This window comes from Ambystoma mexicanum, chromosome 8 (genome assembly GCF_040938575.1).
Source record: "Ambystoma mexicanum isolate Mex_15411 chromosome 8, UKY_AmexF1_1, whole genome shotgun sequence".
NCBI lineage: Eukaryota > Metazoa > Chordata > Amphibia > Caudata > Ambystomatidae > Ambystoma > Ambystoma mexicanum.
Window position 1 is genome coordinate 578,761,122 of NC_090929.1, and position 19,098 is coordinate 578,780,219.

General features: G+C 45.9%; 1 protein-coding gene across 1 annotated transcript in view; it reads right to left on the minus strand.

Annotated features, from left to right (window-relative positions):
- NPHP4 (nephrocystin 4) overlaps positions 1–19,098 on the minus strand; it is a 1,060,260-nt gene that overhangs the window by 114,340 nt on the left and 926,822 nt on the right. Inside the window, exons 25-26 of the mRNA XM_069610268.1 lie at positions 16,122–16,207; positions 15,100–15,271 (exon numbers count right to left, since the gene is read on the minus strand). Coding sequence (XP_069466369.1) covers positions 15,100–15,271; positions 16,122–16,207 — 258 coding nt within the window. The remainder of the gene's footprint in view (positions 1–15,099; positions 15,272–16,121; positions 16,208–19,098) is intronic.

Sequence of the window (19,098 nt, forward strand, 5' to 3'; positions counted from 1 at the left end):
TGCATCCACTATTTTCAATTTGAAAATGCATTTTCTTGTAGCATGTGCCGTGGAATAATTGTTCAACTAAGTGTGAAACAAGAGTTGGTCCAGGGAAACAGGCTTAGGAATGCAATGATGGTTCTAGCGATAAGTCTTGAATTATGCTCATTCTCGTAATAAACAATGTATAGAATTGATTTAATTTATTTCATTTGACATGTCTAACACATATTAAAAATACTACATTTTATATAAACTATCTCATCAAACTACTACATCCAGACATAAGAAGTAACAAACAAATCATGTTCATTGTATTTTTTGTTCAATTTCAATTTTAATATCAGCGCATTGAAGTGAATTCTACAGTTTGAGCATTATAACACGTGTGATGCATTAGGCACTCCAATAACTGCATAGACATTCATAGACAAATATTATTTGGAACCATTAGCTCAGGTACCTCTGGTACACCTCTTACAGTTTCTTATCAATATATACAATCATTATAATTTGTATCAGAGGTACAGAAGGTGAAGAAGCCACCGCCTGCAGGAACTTTGGTTTCCAGCAGCTGTCAGGGATGGGCATGTGATCATTGAACATGCTCTGTGCCACTGCACAGCTGGGGCTGAAGGAAACTGTGGACTGTCTTAGCAAAGACACACTATAATGTTGGCATAGATCATTTACGAAAGGTGGTCTGATTAGCTGACCTCCCTTACAGTAACAGAATTACCTGCATCATTTTATTTCAATAAAAATGTAAAATACTTGGGCTATCCCATTCTCACCCGATGAACATTTCGTCACAGGAGTGGGGTGATGTGAGTGAGGGTTTAGGGTGAGATTGAGTGGGTGGAGTTTCGTCACAGGAGTGGGGTGATGTGAGTGAGGGTTTAGGGTGAGATTGAGTGGGTGGAGTGAAGTGGTGAGGTCAGTTTAGGTGATGGGATCAAGTAAGGTGGTGTTAGGTGATCAGGAGTAGTGAAGTGGGAGTGAGTTTGGGTGGTGGGGTCCAATTAGGTAGGCAGTTGGTTAATGTGTGGGGATCAGATAGTGGGGGGTAGTGGTTGCTGAAAGGTGCTTTGTTTGGCTGAGTAGGTGATGTGTGTGTATTTAGGTGGTGAGGCGTGGTTGGGTTAGTGGTGTGGTTGCTGAGGAGGGATGTGTTGGGTAAGGTTGGGTGGGATGGTAAAGTGAGGGTGGGGGCTGTAGAGCACAAGAGCGCAAGAATCTGCGCTAGAAGGTTCACATCAAGGCTCTACCGTGCTTCATTTCAATCTATTAACTCTAGGTCTACCACAGATTTCAATTAATATTCAGGGAACATTATTCAAAGCTTATGTTGGGAGAAGTAGTTATGCAAAGCACCTCCAATCATGCTTTTGGAGCAAATACTATTTTATAATTGCGGTTTCTTTAACTAAAATACCCAAAAATGAGCCTCTACATATTAATGAAGTTTTGGGAGCAGATAATGAGGAAAAGATGAGGGGTGTGCAGCAACATGTGGAGAGGGGTGTTGAGGAAAGGGTGCCAAGGAGAGTTAATGGGCAGAGCTCGAGGAAAGAGTGAACAGGTAGTGGGATGAGAGAAAAAAATGGGTATATCTGGAAGAAGGGACAATAGTGAGGCACGTGGATGACAAAGCCTCTTAGCATGGAAGAACAAGTTACTTCTTACCTTGTAACGTTCTTTCGATGGGATGTTCCTCCGACGTATTCCTTATCTTAGATATCTCTTTCCAGCTTTGCTGGCCTTGGAAACTTTTTCTCCAGAGGGCGCTGCGCGTTGACGTCCTCCGAGTCGATGTCCCTCGACAGCCGCCGTATCGACGTCATCCTGCCTATAAAAGCCGCGCGCAGCGTCCGTTGCTCAGTTCCGTTTTGTAGCCCACAATAATTCTTTCTGGACTAGACTAATCACCCTGAAGGAGCGTAAACTGCAACAACAAGGGAAGTAGTACTGTGGGGATGGATGGGAGGGTCGATAAGGAATACGTCGGAGGAACATCCCATCGAAAGAACGTTACAAGGTAAGAAGTAACTTGTTCTTCGAAGGGATTGTGTCCTCCGACGTATTCCTTATCTTAGATAGGCTCCCATAGCAGTATTCTGTTATTGGAGGTTGGAGTACTGACTTCATGCTTCCTCCTATTGATGAATAGAGTGCAATACTGCCCTTCCAAACCTAGTCTCTTGACTGGAGGAGGAATCCAACTTGTAAAACCGTGTAAAGGTATGGACGGACGACCATGTGGCAGCCGCACATATCTCTCTAACCGGCACTCCTCTTTTGAGGGCCGATGAAGCTGCGATACCTCTGGTCGAATGAGCCCTAAGATTTTGAGGGGGCTCTTTTCCTGCCAGTTTATAACATTCCAAAATGGCTAAAATGATCCATCTGGAAATGGTCTGCTTAGTTATCGGTAACCCCAGCTTGTGACCTGCGCAGCCTACAAACAGCTGGTCTGCTTGTCTTATCCTAGCCAGTCTACTAATGTAAAAACTTAAAGCCCTTCTTGGGTCCAACCTGTGTAACCTCTCTTCCTCTTTCCCGGATGGGGAGGAGGATAGAAAGATGGAAGGGTAATCTTCTGAGTGATATGAAATTCAGAAACGACCTTTGGGAGGAAATTAGGCTTCACTTGCAGAACAACTTTGTCTTTGTGAAAGATTGTATGAGGGGGGTTTACAAGAAAGAGCTTGTAACTCGCTTACCCTTCTAGCAGATGTAAGTGCTGCTAATAAAACAGTCTTAAGGGTAAGAAATCTTAACGAACAAGAGTGGAGTGGTTCGAAAGGTGTGCCCATCAGGAAAGTTAGGACTAAGTTTAAATCTCATAGGGGAACCTGGAATGGTCTTGGGGATAAACGTTAGTTAACCCCTTTAGAAACTGTATTACCAAGGGAAACTTGAAATAGGATGGTTCTTCCGCAGCGCGCTTAAAGATGGATAGCGCTGCGAGATAGCCCTTGATGGTGCCAACTTGAAGGCCTGAATTCGCTAAATAAAGTAGGAAGGACAAAACCATTGGTGTACCACATGAAAAGGGATCGATATTCTTTTCTCTACACCAGCTGCAAAATCTGTTCCAACGGCAGCGGTATAAAGATTTTGTTGCTGGCCTTCTTGCCGAAAGCAACACCTCCATAACATCATCAGGGAGGTCCCAATCCTTGTACCTCAGCCTTTCAGAAGCCAAGCGTGAAGGTTGAGGGTTTTGAGGTCTGGTCTGGATGGAGAACCTGACCTCCCTTCTGTGAGAGCAGATTCTCTGTGAGTGGAAGTCGAATTGGAGGGCAGATGGACAAGTCTAGAAGGTCCGGGTACCACGTTCTCCTGGCACAATCCGGGGCAATTAGGATCATGGTTTTCCAGAATCGTCTCAACCTCCTGATCATTTGAGGAATGACAGGGACCGGTGGAAACGCGTACAGAAGCGGAAACTCCCAGTCCACTATGAACGCGTCTCCCGGAGCTCCTCTCGGGGGAAATTCCCTTGAACAGAAAAGATCACACTTCCTGTTGACACTGGTGGCGAACAGATCCACCTGAGGGGTTCCCCAAAGGGCGAAGATCTCTTGAAGGACTTCCTGAGCTAGTTCCCACTCGTGGGAGACTGTACTCTGCCTGCTCAGAGCGTCCGCTGTCAAGTTCTTCTCTCCGGCTAGGTGAACTGCCGATAGAGAGATTCCTTCTTGGATTGCCCAAAACCAGAGCTGCATCGCCTCTCTGCACAGAGGTAGTGATCCTACGCCTCCTCTTTTGTTGAGGTAGTGCATGGCCACTGTGTTGTCCGTCATTATCAGGACATTCTTTCCTTGTACAGATGGCAGAAAAGCCTTCAGCGCAAGTCTGATGGCCCTCAGTTCTAACAGGTTGATATGTAGTCTGGACTCCGATGGAGACCAACGACCGCTGATGGTCAAGTCGTTGGCGTGGGCTCCGCACCCCGTGAGTGAGGCATCCGTGACTACTGTTATCTCCGGCCAGGGTTGCCAAAACTGCTCTCCTTTCAGAATGTTCTCCTGACAGGCCCACCACTGAAGGTCTCGAGCCACCCTGTCGGGAACCTGAAGAAGATCTGTCATTCTCCCTGAGAATTGTGACCACTGAGTTCTCAGTGCCCACTGGAGGGATCTCATTCTCAGGCGAGCCTCTGGCACTAGGAAAATGCAGGATGCCATGAGGCCTAGCAACCTCAAAAAGTCAAAGGCTGGGAGACGTTGGGCATTTTGAAACTTGGTAACCATCTGTAGAATATCTTGAGCCCTCACCTCTGGTGGCGAGGCTTTTCCCAGGGAAGTGTCCAGGATGACTCCGATGAACTGGAGTCTCTGCGATGGTATCATTTGTGACTTCTTTAAATTGAGGGAGAAGCCCAGTCTGTGAAGGGAGTGGCAAACATGATCTAGCTGGATCTGAGCTTGTTCTGAAGATACAGCTCTGATCAACCAATCGTCCAGGTAGGGGTAGACGTGAATCCCTTCCCTCCTTAGACTTGTAGCCACTACCGACATTAACTTGGTGAAGACCCTCGGGGCGGAGGTCAGCCCAAATGGCAGCACTCGAAATTGATAATGAGAGTTGCCAATTGCGAACCTCAGGTATTTGCTGTGTTTGAGATGGATTGGCACATGGAAATAAGCGTCCTGAAGGTCCAGAGATACCAACCAGTCCTGGAACTGAAGGGCCTGAAGGATCTGAGAAAGAGTTACCATCTTGAATTTGTCTTTCCTGAGGAATTTGTTCAATTCTCGCAAGATGGGTCTCAGTCCTCTGTCTTTCTTTGGAATGAGAAAGTAAGGGGAGTACCAGCCCTTGTTCCTCTCTGCTACAGGTACCAGTTCTATGGCACCTTTCTCTAGCAGGTCTAAAATTTCCTGCAAGAGGAGCGGATCTGGAGCTTTTTGAGAGCTGATCCCTGGTGGATGACTCTGAGGTATGCGTAGGAGAGGCAGGCAGCAACCTTGTGCAACTGTCTCCAATGCCCAAGCATCTGACGTGATAGCCTGCCATTCCGCCAGATGTTGAGTTAACCTGCCTCCTACAGGTGTCTTGTGAGGGAAGTCCTCAGAGTGGTTTTGGGGCAGCTGATGCAGATGCCGATGGTAAAGAGGCACCTGCTGTTGCTGCGGCTTTTGAATATCTACCCCGTCCTCCTCGGGTAGTTCTTCTTTGTCCCCTTTGAGCTGGTCGTCCTCTACCTCTTCCGAATGCGGAGTAGAAGCGAAAGGACTTGCCTCTCGCAGAGGTTCCTGTGGGACGAAAAGGTGTTTGACGGATTGCAGCGCCTAGGGATTTTGCTGCTGCCTTTGATGTTTGCAGGTTTTCTAAACTGTCATCCGCCTTTTTCCCAAACCAAGAAGAGCCATCAAATGGCATGTTCAAGAGCCAGGCTTGCACATCTGGGGCAAAACCAGACTTTCTCAACCAAGCAAATCTCCTGGTTGTTGTACTTGCCACCATTGCTCTGCTGATACTGTCAGCCGAATCAATGCCTGTCTGGAGGGATTCGCACATAGCGTCTTTACCGTCCTTTATGATATTTAGGAACGCCTCCCTTTCTTCTCCCTCCGGGATGCAGTCAGCCACTGTAGAAGCACACTCCCAAAGTGTATGGCTAAATCTAGCAAGGGTGCAAGTAGCATTAATAGATTTTAACGCCATGCTACATGCCGAAAAGACTTTCTTAGCCATAGCATCATATTTTTTATTGTCCCTGTCCTGTGGGACGGTAGGGTAAGCAGTCTTGATCTCAGTAGAAGATGCTGCCTGTACCACCAGACTTTCTGGGGATGGGTGTTTGGACAAAAACTCTGGGTCTGCAGAAGATACCCTGTATTTAGTAGACAGTTTTTTATTTACTGCCGGAACGACATCTAGGGTGTCCCAGTTCGTCATGATTTTCCTTTGAGGAGCTTTATGAAAAGGTACTACAGGATCCTCCTGTGGACCTTTATCAAGAATATCCGTGAGGTCATCCTGCTGGAAAGCCTGTGAAGGTGTTGACCACCGCATAAATTCTGTGATCCTGGCCATTAAGGCTCTATAAGGGGTTTCAGCATGCTCCCCCAGGTCTGGCCTAGCGAACTCCACCTCTGGGGAAGTGTCTAAACCACTTGCCTCAGGTAAGGAATCATGGAGTTCCTTTAATCTGCGTTCCTCTGAGGATAACTCCTCTTGAACTGGGGTTGCAGATCCCTGCAACTCAAATGTCTCTTCTTGGTCAGATAGTTCTCCCTCTTCCATAATTGAGGACATTGTTCTCAATTGGTCTGAACTCACAAAGGGTGTGAAACCCATCTCCAAGGCAGAGGGTGCCAAACTTGTTGTAATCGGCCTCGAAAACGTTGATGTCGTCGACGCCGAAGTCGACGAACGTGGCGTCGAAAACAAAGGCTGAGGCCTCGAGGTCCTCGATAGAATTGGAATTCTGCTTGAGGATGTCGACAAGCTCGACGACATCGTCATCGAAGACCTGGGAATAGCCACTGGGCGCGCCGCAACCGTGACTTCCCTTGGCGTCGGCGCCGGTGTTGAGGATGGCGTCGAGTCGACAGACCCGTGTGTCGAAGGTCCCTTCAACAACGGCGTCGAAGACACCGACCTCGGCGTCGACGGAACCGGCGTCGACGGAACCGGCGTCGACGGAACCTTCGAAGAAGGATTCGAGGTCTTTGCTTTACTCGAGGGTTCGTGACGCGCTCGAGAAGCTTCCTTCGCCGGGTACTGCGACTCGCGGCGTTTTGGACCTTTGGGTCTTTCGACCAGAGCACCGCTCTCGGCAGTCTTCGAGGGGGTCGGGGCCGCTTTCTCGAAGACGCTCATCATATTTTTTCGTAATTCCTCCCATTCAGCCCGGGAACTTTGTTTCGTGGGGCAAGGGATTCTCTTAGGTGAAACAGAGGAAGAGGAGGACGAAGAAGGGGATCGTCGACGTCTCCTCTTCGAGTGCTTCGATCTCGAGGAGTGATGGGACCCGCTTCGAGACCTGGAGCGTGAATGGTGACGAGGAGACGAATGTCTCGACTTCGTCGAGGAAGAAGAAGCTTTAGAAGTCTTACCTTTTTCCAGCTTCCCCCTACGCTCCTTCAGGGCCTTAGCTGTCATGGACATACAGTCCTCGCACTCCGAACAATGGTGTTCAGCTCCCAAACACCACAGACAAACTCTGAGGGTCAGTCAGCGACATCTTTTTTCCACAGTCTCGGCATTTTTTAAAGCCGGACCGAGGGGTCGTCGGTTCAGACGAGGAAGCCATCGAGTATGGATCGAATATCTCGAGGAAATATGAATAATTCTCTACGAAACTGAGCAACGATATTCCGAGGCACTGAGTAAGCGCGGAAAAACGGAACTGAGCAACGGACGCTGCGCGCGGCCTTTATAGGCAGGATGACATCGACGTCGATACGGCGGCTGTCGAGGGACATCGACTCGGCGGACGTCGACGCGCAGCGCCCTCTGGAGAAAAAATTTCCGAGGCCAGCAAAGCTGGAAAGAGATATCTAAGATAAGGAATACGTCGGAGGACACAATCCCTTCGAATGGGGCCTTTTGCTTATGGATGAAGTCAACTATTACACAAACCAAGAGACTATCTCAGACAGGTATTTTACATCTCATTAACATGAGACTGCTTCTCGAGCACATTATAAACAAATGTTCTTCAGGCATATTACTGCCTAATGTACATTTTGGTTCATGTTGAAGTATGATGCTTAGTTCCAACATGGCCACTTGACTGGTAACACAACTTTACTTCATCTGAAAGGTAAATGACCTGCTCTGAAAAGTCCACTCAACATTCGATTCTCCTTCTTATAATTAGATAGAGAGCAATGTTAAAATAAGCCAGTTGGCTGCACTGAACAGAAAAGGAGCCTGTCCTGCAGCGCTTACCTATGCATGCTATGTATGTCTCTGGAGGCAGGGAAAAGAGACCCTTGTGGGCATGGTAGGGGCGGGAATGGACATAAATGTAATGTGAGGGGTCAGAAATGTGAAGCGGACAACTTTGTGAAGGTTTTTCAACAGATGCCATTTTATTAACTCAAAGGGTTGGATAAACGCTTCACTATCCCTACCCGACGAGGATTTTGCTGCCTAAAACAAACTAAAGGAAACACTGTAACAAAAGGTTTCTGTCCCTTACACTTGTACACACACCAAATCAATTAGGAAATATATGGCAGTTTAACAACAATAGATATAATAGTATAATTCAAACCACAGTAGCTGCTTCTTCTGATAACCTCGGTAATTTCCCCTTCCCCAGATTCAAGCAGGCATTTCTTTAACTGCTCACAAAGCATAAGAAACTCTTGTATAATGAGTAGGTCTACTTCAGTTCTCTTTCTAATCCAACTTGACAACACAAAAGTTCCAACTTGGATTCCAAGGATGATTCACAGCTGTTTAGCAAAGCTTTCCTCTTTCCACTTATAGCCAAGGCCTTGCAGACAGCTTCATGCCATCAACAATGCATACTTCAACAAAGATCTTAAAACAGTTTCTTGTCATCAACTAAGAATATTTTAGAACTTCAATAGCTTCAAAACAAATGTCTTTGTCAGGATATTTTGGCACCACTTTAGCTTCAGTACTACTTCACCAAAACACTTTAGGGAACCTCCAATTACTTTGTCATAAGCTTTACCCTACCACAGCACTTCATGAGTTTCCACCTGGTTTACAATGTCACCAGGTTTACCACTTCTACAACACTGTGTTCCGGTGTATTCCTGCCAGAACAGAACCAATGGTTACAAAAGTTCTTGGCCTGGTATACTCCCCTGCCAGTCAAGACAAACTACTGCATTTCTCTGCTCGGGTATCCTGCCCGAACAGAACCAATTGGTACAAAGTCCTATGACCTGGTATACTCCCTACTTTCCGGGTTAAACTACTACCTGTAAGTACTCTGTGGTATGGGCCAACTTCAAGGTTTTAACAATATCTTCTGTTTGACACAATTAGGTTTGAGATTTTCTTCAGGGGACAAAATAATCATACTGGTGTTATTTACTACACCTAACTGTTTGCCACGTGCAAGACAGGTAATGCTTATTTCCTCCTGAACCTATTTTATCAGAAAGGCAGCCCTCCAGCCAATCACCTTTGTTAACCAATGGCTGACAATAACTCTTTCTCTGCTTCACACTTCTTTGGCTTTGGTAATGTGGGTTTAAGACATTCTCTGCAACTGGGCAATATTCTTCACACACTCCTTTAGGTTCTGTTATCTTCTTTTGACTTGGGCAGCCCAGGTTGTTTATCATTTGCCTTAGTGTGTGTCCCTTTCAGCTTTGGCAACAGTGGTTTGCGTTCCATTCTTGAACTACTGCTCCTTCATGTGGGTGGCTGTTATCACCAACTATATAACAACCACCTCCTTAAGGTGGGATCCTTAGAGTCTCTTTATGCCAACTGCTTTGGTTTATATCAGCTTGGTTTGCATCATAATCATTAATTTGTTTTATATCAGTTTGGTCTTCAAAAGGGAGTCCGGATTCAGGCAATGGGTAGGCACGGAGTGCTCCGGGGTCACAATAAAACAGTGAACTCACCGAGTCTGGCATGCGTGTCCGTGCACCTCGCTGCTTCCAGCTAGTCTACTTCAGTTCTCCTGCAAGTCTCTGCAAACTCTCCTGCACAGCTTCCCGCGTCTCATTGCCCTTGCGGCTCCCCCGGCGATCCAGTGCTCGCCTGCCACCGCTAAACGCTTCTCCATGGGGAAAGTCACAAGCGATGTGCTTTCTGCTGCGTGACCACTACAGCTGAAGTCTCACCAGTGAGTCCATCACCCACAGCTGAACGTTTCACAATTGGGAAAGTCACAAACAGGTTTGCTTTCCACTTCCCGACCGCTGCAACTGAAATCTCGAGCCCATGAAACACTCTCAGGACCGGCATCAATTTCTCTCACCACTCTGGTCCCGGCATCCTGGCTCTTCCCCGATTTCTTCCTCTGCTGCTTCATGGAGATTCCAAAACTTCTCCACACTACTACTACAACTATTACTACTACTACTGCTCTCCTGCTGCTGCTGTTTCAGCTGCCTCACCTTCTTCAACCTTGGCCTCATGGCCTGCACCTGAGGGGGGCTTTTATGCCTCTCAGCCATCCTCAAATGTGGGTCATTAACCTTAATTGGTTGCACTCTGAAACCGTGTGCCTCTGCAGCCCTCTTCTTTGTCCCAGTACTATGGGAATTCTGGGACTTGAAGTCCCTAACACCAAAGTCTGTTTTTTCAACAGCTTCTATTTTACAATAAGCTATTAGGAGATTGAGGTCTTGGGGAAAATTACCTAAGGGGGTATCCCATCCCTCCTGACCTGTTGCCCCTCCCATGTGATCCTCCGGCTAACACCGCCCCCAGGGTCAGGATCAGAACGTGTCTGCCTTTGCCTGGCCACATGAGAGGGGTTCCAGGCCAGGTGTCCTGGGTGAATCAATTCTGATTCATCAAGTAACTAGTTTATGATGTGGCTAATGGTGTGCAGTGGGTGGGCACATAGCTAGAGAATGCTTGCAGACTGTGTGTCCCAACCCCTATGTCATCTACCCTCTACTTACACTCTCATGACAGTACTTTTGCCTTATTGAGTGTGCCTGGTGTGTCAGCTATGATCCAAAACTAAACAAGTTAGATGTTTTTCTTTATTTTGAGGTATTTCTGAAATCCATGCTAACACAGAGGCTCAGGGACGCTGTACAATACTATCAAAAATAAACAGAGAAACCAGGAAAGTAAAAGAAAAATGCAACATAAAAAACAGAATAATTTGAATATAGCAAACCCAATTGAACTAATACAGGAAATGTCATGTTAGAGAAATTAGTTTTTAAGCTTTCCTAAAAACTAGTTGCGAAGGGAACATGTACATTTCGACTGGCAAAGCAGTGTAGCCCGGTGGGGCAGCGACAAAAAAGGCGTGATCTGAAAATGTGGTACGTTTAAACTTGGGTATTTCTAGCCTTTTTACATCTCGACTTCTAGCAATCCTGGATCCAGATAAGTAAATACATTTCAATGGATTGTATTCTCCGACAGCTTCCTCATCTTGATAGATAATCTCCCTTGGCTTCAGTTAGTTGGAAAATTTCAACAGGGGGCATAGTGTGGTTCGATGTCATCCCCTCGGCTCAGTCGTGCCTCGGCAGCATCACTCCTCGACTACGGACAGAACGCTAGCAATCGTACTTATAGCATGCACTACGCCCTTAAACCTCTAAACCTTTTTTCTGCACGGTCAACACGCACAACTCATTCTATGAATTCTTTTCTGCATTAGTATGTCGGGGGCGCAAAACATTGGGATTTAAGAGCTGCTGGGACTGCAGCCTCAAAATGTCCATCACTGACACACACACCATTTGTGTGTGGTGGCTAGGGGTGAAGCATGAATTGTAGCAGCGTGGCTTGTGACAGTCCATGAATCCGAAGGCTTTGAGGGAGCGCTCACCCAAACTGGCGCTAGGTAGGGCCTCTTCCAAGTTGCCGGCCGGCCAATAAACGGTCAAGAGCCGACACTTAGGGTCCCATTCTCAAGAAAAAAGATGACATGGAAGGTAGGCGACTCTTGTAGTGAGTCCAACCACTCTTTGTCATCCTCCTCCAACAGGAAGAAAAAGAAGCGCAGACGTAGTATGAGAAGGATTTGTCCAGGTAAAGGGGTAAGTCTTACCTCCCGAAGGCTGCGCCGAGGGGGGAGTGGGAAGAATGTAAGCAACAAATGGCCGATCAAGCAGAGCTCATGGAGCTAGCATTGGGCCTGCATGATGCAAGTGGGCTAGATATACCTCTCCCGGGGTTGAGATACATATGTGCACCTGAACGCTAAATCAGAAATGGCCCTGCAGTTCGACGTGTCGATAGTGGACCCAATTGCGACTCTAGGGCAGCATCTTTGCTTGACAGGAAGCTCACAAAAAAGTACAATACGCCAGAGGTGACAGACCATTCCTTTCCATGCACCCGAGCCCCAATGGGTTGATGGTCCAGGCCTTGACCGTAAACTCAAGACCCTTAACATCGAATCGCCCTACGGACAGTGAGTCGAAAAAGACAGATGCGCTGACAAAGATGGCGTTCAATGCCTCTTGCACTTTATATAAATAAAATAGAATATTCCCATGTTCTGTGGAATTTGATCTCAGAGGCGGTTGCTCATTTGCAGCAGGGCCAAGTCTGAGAAGGCTTCTTGGACATAGTGATGATGAGATGGAAGCAGCTTGCCATGCCCTTCCCTTTAGGTCAGGCTTGACATGGTGGTTTGTGGTGGGTGGTTGATGGGGATGTCGACAGTCATTGGGAGAGCCTCATGACTTCAAGGCTCTGAGCTTTCGCCTGCGGTACAGTCAAAGCTTCTCGGCATGGGCTAAGGAGTCCCTGGAAAATGTAAAGAATCAAGGCTAACCATGAAATTGCTGAGACTGGCGCAACAGCAGTCTAACACAGCCCAAACGTTTTCATTCAGTTCAAGATGTAGAGGGCTCTGATGCTACACCTACTTTGTGAGAAGGCTGCAGTGCCCAAGAAAGGAGGACTCTGTCCCATCCCGGACCTCCGGTCCTTGAACAAGTTCCGGATGAAGGACAAGTTCAGGATGGTGACACTGCAAAAGATTCTGCAGGCTCATCAGTCCCAGGACTGTTTGATGTCACTAGATCTACAGGATGTCTATTTTCATGTACTGATCCATCGAAAGAACAGGCAATTTCTGAGATTCGTTATTGGGGATACTCATTGCCAGTCCTCCCCTTTGGCCTGACCTCCACATCCAGGGTGTTCATCTAGCTGATGGTAGTGGTGTCGATGCACATTAGGAGATTGCAGGTCTTTGTCTTAATTTAGACAAAGACCCGCAGACGACTGGCTCATCTGAGGTCGAAACCCTAGAGCAGGTTTTGAGATATATCGAGGACGCCTGCTCACTATTGCCCAACTTGGGTTTCTCGCTACATTTTCAGAAGCTGCACATGGCATCAGAACAAACACAGTTCACCGGAGCGGTCCTGAAGACTATAATGAAGCATTTGACAAATGGTCACACAATTCCAGAACTCGAGTACTCTACTGCTGTTAGTCTTTCTCCACCCCATGGCTTCTTGCATTCTCTTGATGCCAGAGGACAGGTCTTGGATGTGCTCCCTGTACTGGCTACTCTGAGGTTAGGGGTCGCAATACTCTGACAAAATGGCTGATGTCCTCTTCATATCAAGAATGGTTGCCATTGCCATAGGCCTGTCCTGCAGGGCCAACAGAGAGATAATAATGGCGAGCAGCTATTCTGAGCGCCTTGGCCAGAGGCTCAAGTGGTCACGGATGTGTTCCTGAAAGGCTGGGGTGCTCATTGCATGGATCTACAGATGAGCAGGCTTTGGTCCCAGCATCAGGCTAGCTCTGGCAGCATTTGCGCTTTCCCTTCCGGGGCAACATGTCCCTGTTTTTAAAGACAATACAGAGACCATGTACTACCTCAACAAACGGGGGTTGCGGTCACTGCCCCAGTGCAGGGAGGCTATGAGGCTTTGGTTCTGGTGCTGGAGAACAAAATCTCCATCTCTGTGGCCCATCTAGCAGGGACAGAGAACTAATTGGTGGATGCTCTGAGCAGGCAGAGTTCAGGCTCTCACGAGTGGGAGATCGGCTGGGAGGTCATTTTTGCAGGTTGGCACGATAAAAGGTACATAGCCCCTTTGTCATTGTTTAATATGCTGCCCAAGCAAAGCTCTTTTTTCTCTTTTCTGATTGTGGCCCAATTTTTGAAAGGCCTCTGAATAGGTCTCCTCCAACCCCTCTTGTTGTGTTGGCTTGGGAGCTTAATCTGCCCCAAACTTTCCTAATGACGGCTCCCTTTGAGCCTTTACATTCGGCGCATCAGATTTACTTACAAAACAGCATTCTTAGAGGCCATCACGTCAGCTATGCGCACAAGTGAGTTTACAAGCGCTTTCATGTAGGCCACAGTTTCTGAAATGTATGTGTTTCATATCTCTTATAGTGTCGAGTCATCTTTCTTTTTTCTGCCAACTCATTCTTCCAAGGAAGAGGAAACGTTCCCTAGGATGGACCCTAAGTGGGTGTAATGCTTTATTTCGCCATGACACCTCGTTTTGGGAGGATGACTAACTGTTCATTGCTTTCTCACGATCGAGGCTGGGCCAAGCGGTGACATAAATAGACAATCACTCGCTGGATTGTTATAAGCATATCATAATTTCATGAGAGTGTAGAAAAGAGGTTCCGCCAGTTCTCCAGGCACACACTACAGGGGGAGTGGCTGCCTTGTCACATTTGCAGAGGGGTATGCCGGTTAGAGATATGTACCAAGCTACCATATGGGCTTCTTTGTATACTTTGTCTAAACATTACTGCCTGGACTTGGCCCTTGGAAGGATACCCACTTTGGCAGAGCAATGTTAAAACATTTTTTAGTTCACAACTTTTAGCCCGTCTCCTGGTGTTGATTACTGCTTTGGCAGTATATCAAGGTGAAGACTCTGTGGGAGAATGCAATCCATTGAAGGAAACATTTGTTACCAGTAAAGTTCTTTCTATGGATTTTTCCCACAGATTCCTCATCGCCCTACCTGCCTTCCATGCTCTAAAAGCTTCTCCAGGCTTTTTGTGGGTCAGTGGTAGAAAAGTTGTTTGAAATTAAAAAAAGAAAAAAGGGTATTGTCCAATTGTTTCTCAAGGAGAAAAAACAAAAATAGAAGCTTTTTCATCTTGTCATAGTTTTTTTGTGTTTACGTGTTTGGGATCTGATTCTCTCGACTACTGAGCACAGAGTAAAAAGGTGGGGAACCGAAGTGAAGGTGGCACAGTGCATGCTATAAGTGAGATTGCCAGCACCATGTCCGGAATCAAGGAGCAAACCCGTTGAGACACAAGTGAGTCAAGCAGATAAGCCGCACTACCCTCCAAGTTGAAATTCTCCTAGCAGCTGACGGTGAGGGATTATCTATCAACATGAGGTATCTGTGGGAGAAGAATCCAGCAAGTAACGCCACGCAATGAAACAATACCATTCCAAAGAAATTGGAGCTATTCATCCGTAGCACAGAAAGGAAACCAGATAAACCTTGATGTATTTACCTTAAGTTCCTGTGGGTGAGAGGTGTAACCTTTTACTTTTCGGACTACCTGCGTCCCACGCAGAACCAGGGAAAGGCGGGTGAGCTGACCAGTGATGCAGCTGATATCCACTCGCTGTAAAGAATGGACGTAAAACTGCCAGATCTGAATTGGAGCAGCAAGCCAGGGGTCCCTGTACCAGAGAAGATTGTGGAAAAGCAGGTAACAATAAGAATGGCATCTTCATATTTCAGGATTTTAGGATTTCAGTAGGCAAAGTTAAATTACTAATCCAAGATAAGGTTTTTGGATCCGATCCCACATTACACGGTTGCCGGTAGTACCGGTGGCCTACCGGCAACCTCGGTTTACAGTTTCTGCCGCCCGATATCCTGGTAATACCGGGATATTACGGGTGGCAGCGGAGTGGTAAGTTCACATTCCCGTGGAGTCCCATAAGAATGGGAACACTGAAGCACCAGCACAGTTAGTAACGGTGCCGGTGCTTTAGTGAATTATCTGCCGGTAGGCGCCTGAACTATCGGCAGGTCAAGCCTGTATGCCAGTCCGGCACTTTTTTCCAGACCAACATGCTCGTATTGAGGGCCCCGGTCTAGGGTGGCCCTCACAACCTTTTGACAATGGCATGGTTTTCAAAAATGGATACATTAAGAACCTAATTTACCTATAAACCTAGGTTCTAAATAATGAGGACCTCAGGGTTAAACATAGTTGGTAACTTCCAACTCCTGCCCTAAACTCCCAATGGTCCCCCCACTTTTAATTCTGCAGGAGCAATAATCAGAGTAATGCAGAAATGAGTGCAAAAAGTCAGATATTCTGTTAAATGTCCACAGCCGTAAATCGCCCCAAACCCTCAATATGCACAGTAGTGCGCTCTAAAGGATTAGCAATATTCAAGCAAGCTCATGAAGGAATTAGGAAATTGATCATAAATCTTTGTAACATGGGAAATGCCTTTATCTCACAGCTTGCAAACGCATTATACTTAATTAAAAAAGATAAAACATTTTTCAACTTACGTATATATGGTAACAAAGAATTTCTTTATCTGAGGGCTTGGACCTCCAGCTACTTTCAAAAATATATCTTGTGGCTCTCCTGGGCCCTAAAGAAAGCCAATAAAAACACGTTTTAAGGGCACTCTTGTGGAAAGCAAGTTGAATGTTTGCAAATGCTAAGGGCCATCTTCTGATAACTGAAAGAGATCAATATAAAAAAATAAGAGTATTCACAATCACAAATATCGTTTTTCTATGGATTAATTGCAGTTGGTATTCTTTGTGTCATTTTTGCTGACAATAAAATACATAAAGAAAAATACCTATTCAATTAGAAAACAGGTCTAATTTTAAGAATAATTTGTACAGACCAACTGTAATCATTACGTGAACAAGTGAGCAAGTAGGGTGCCAGGCTTCCACTGCACACATGACAGGCACCTTTTCTCCCCCCATGTTTCAGTTCTGATTCCCCTACTACCATCTATTCTTGACTTGCAACTATGCTGATTTTGTTTGATTGGAGAAATTAAACTCAACCCCTGACACCAAAAAGACTTTACACTTTAAATAGTCTGCTTGAGAACAGCTCTTCTGTCAAACACAGCCACAGACCCCAATTATGAATAGTCCTTTACCTTTTTCCAAACTGTCTTCAAGTAAATAATTTCTGCTCTTAAAGACACCTTTGAATGTACCCTGTAAATCGTTCTGTATTCTATATGGTACAATCATACAAAATCAGGTAGAACATAATTAGGCACTTGTTAAAAATAATGTTTCCACGTTTATATGAAGGTATGCAAAAGATACACTGATTACTGTGCAAGTGCTAGGAAGTCAGCTGAAATATATGCTCCATCAAGGTCTTCCAAAAATTGATATGTACAGCAACTTCCTCAACCTTAAAGATGATGATGGTGTGCTTACTATCTCTCGGAAGCGTCCCTCGGATTCCGGTCTACGATACACTATGCTACTATATGCAATGCGAGGAGAATAGTTGGGAAAGAGGTAGAAGAACAAGTTACTCTCTTACCTGGTAACGTTCTTTCGATGGGATGGTCCGACGACGTTTTCCATATCTTTGACAGTAATCACCACAGCTGTGCTGCTTCGAACATTTTCGGCGTCTGCGTCCTGCGTTGATGACGTTGATGCACCGTCCCCGAGGACCTCCTCCGATGGCCGACGTCACCCGATGTGATAAGTAGGACGCACGACGCCCGTAGCCTCAGTTGTAGTTTTTTCCCCCAGAACGTATGACACCAGTCTTCTGCCAGTCAGACACACATGGCCTTGCGGACTGAGGATTGGTCACTTGTAGAACTAAGTACCAGTGTACATCTGTATAGGACTCAAAAATTGATATTCTCTAGGACAATTGTTCCTGACCTATATGTAAATGTACACCTTGTACTAACACTCACCAATCTGCCTTACTGTATTCTTGTTGCAGAACTCCCCGAATGGGAACATTAATTGTTCAATTTCTCCTGTTACTGAAGCAAATGTATCTCTGTTGGTTTTGGTAAAAAAAACTCTACCATTGAAACAATATTGCTATACAGAGCCTTGGTAAAAATGTCAAATACCATAATCCCGTTATTTTGCTTTGTGGTTACTGTATGTCTTCTGCACACAGAATCGGCCTGAGACTCTTTGCTCAATTACTGCCTGAACATTTGAACTTTTTAACCCTTTTTCTTTGCTTTTTTCTTTTTTAGTGTATCAAGACATTGTACTTTGGTTTTTGTTGTCTTGATAATGAAAGTGGAGTGCAATAATAAAAAAACTGCACCTCCCAAATAACTGATTTCTTGCAATAATATAGAGCATACGCACCCCACATGGGGTCTTAGTTTTAGTTTACATCACTAAGATGAATCATAGGTGAACATTTGAATACACCATCGATTCCAATAGAATTAAAACACATATATTAATCATAATATGTCTAAACTTTATTAGGCGGCTACCCCCTTCTGTGACGTACTTGCGGAAACGTAAGCTGCAATCGCATAAGAAATTCTGCAGCGGGGAAGGTAGGGAGGGAGCGATATGGAATACATCGTCGGACCATCCTATCGAAAGAACGTTACCAGGTAAGACAGTAACTTGTTCTTCGAGGGGATTGGGTCCTCCGACGTATTACATATCTTTGACAGACTCCCAAAGCAGTACCAAAGCAAGGAGGTGGGAAAAGAATTTAGAACACAAATTTAGCATGCCCAATCAAATTCCGGAATAAAGGACTGCCTTTCCAAAGGCCAGATCCTGTCCTCGGATGGAATCGAGGGAGTAGTGACGTACAAAAGTATGTACTGAAGCCCAGGTGGCTGTATCACAGATGTTACGAATAGGAACACCCCTCTGTAGGTCAGCAGATGCAGCCATACCCCTGGTAGAATGGGCCCGCAAGCCAGCCGGTGGGTCCTTACCCGCCAAGCGGTAACACTCGGAGATAGCCAAAATAATCCAAGGAGACAAAGTCTGTTTGGTCACAGCTTGTCCCAAACGCTTTCCAGCGTAACCAATGAAGAGTTGATCGTCCACTCTGACCCGGGACATGCGTGAAATATAAAAGCTCAACGCTCTCCTAGGATCAAGCCTATGGAGCCTCTCCTCTTCCTTACCAGGATGCGGAGGAGGATACAATGCCGGAAGAACAACCTTCTGGCCCAAATGAAATTCCGAAACCACCTTCGGAAGAAAGGAAGGACGAACTCGAAGGACAACCCTGTCCTTATGAAACACAGTGAAGGGCGGCTTAACTGAAAGTGCCTGTAACTCACTCACTCTGCGAGCGGAAGTAACCACAACCAAAAACACAGTTTTAAGAGTTAACAGTCTCAAAGGGCAAGAATGCAAAGGCTCAAATGGAGCACCCATAAGAAACTTAAGAACAAGGTTCAAATCCCAACCGGGCACCATAAAAGGTGACGGATGGAACACATTAGTGAGCCCTTTCAAAAATTGAGAAATTAAAGGAATCTTC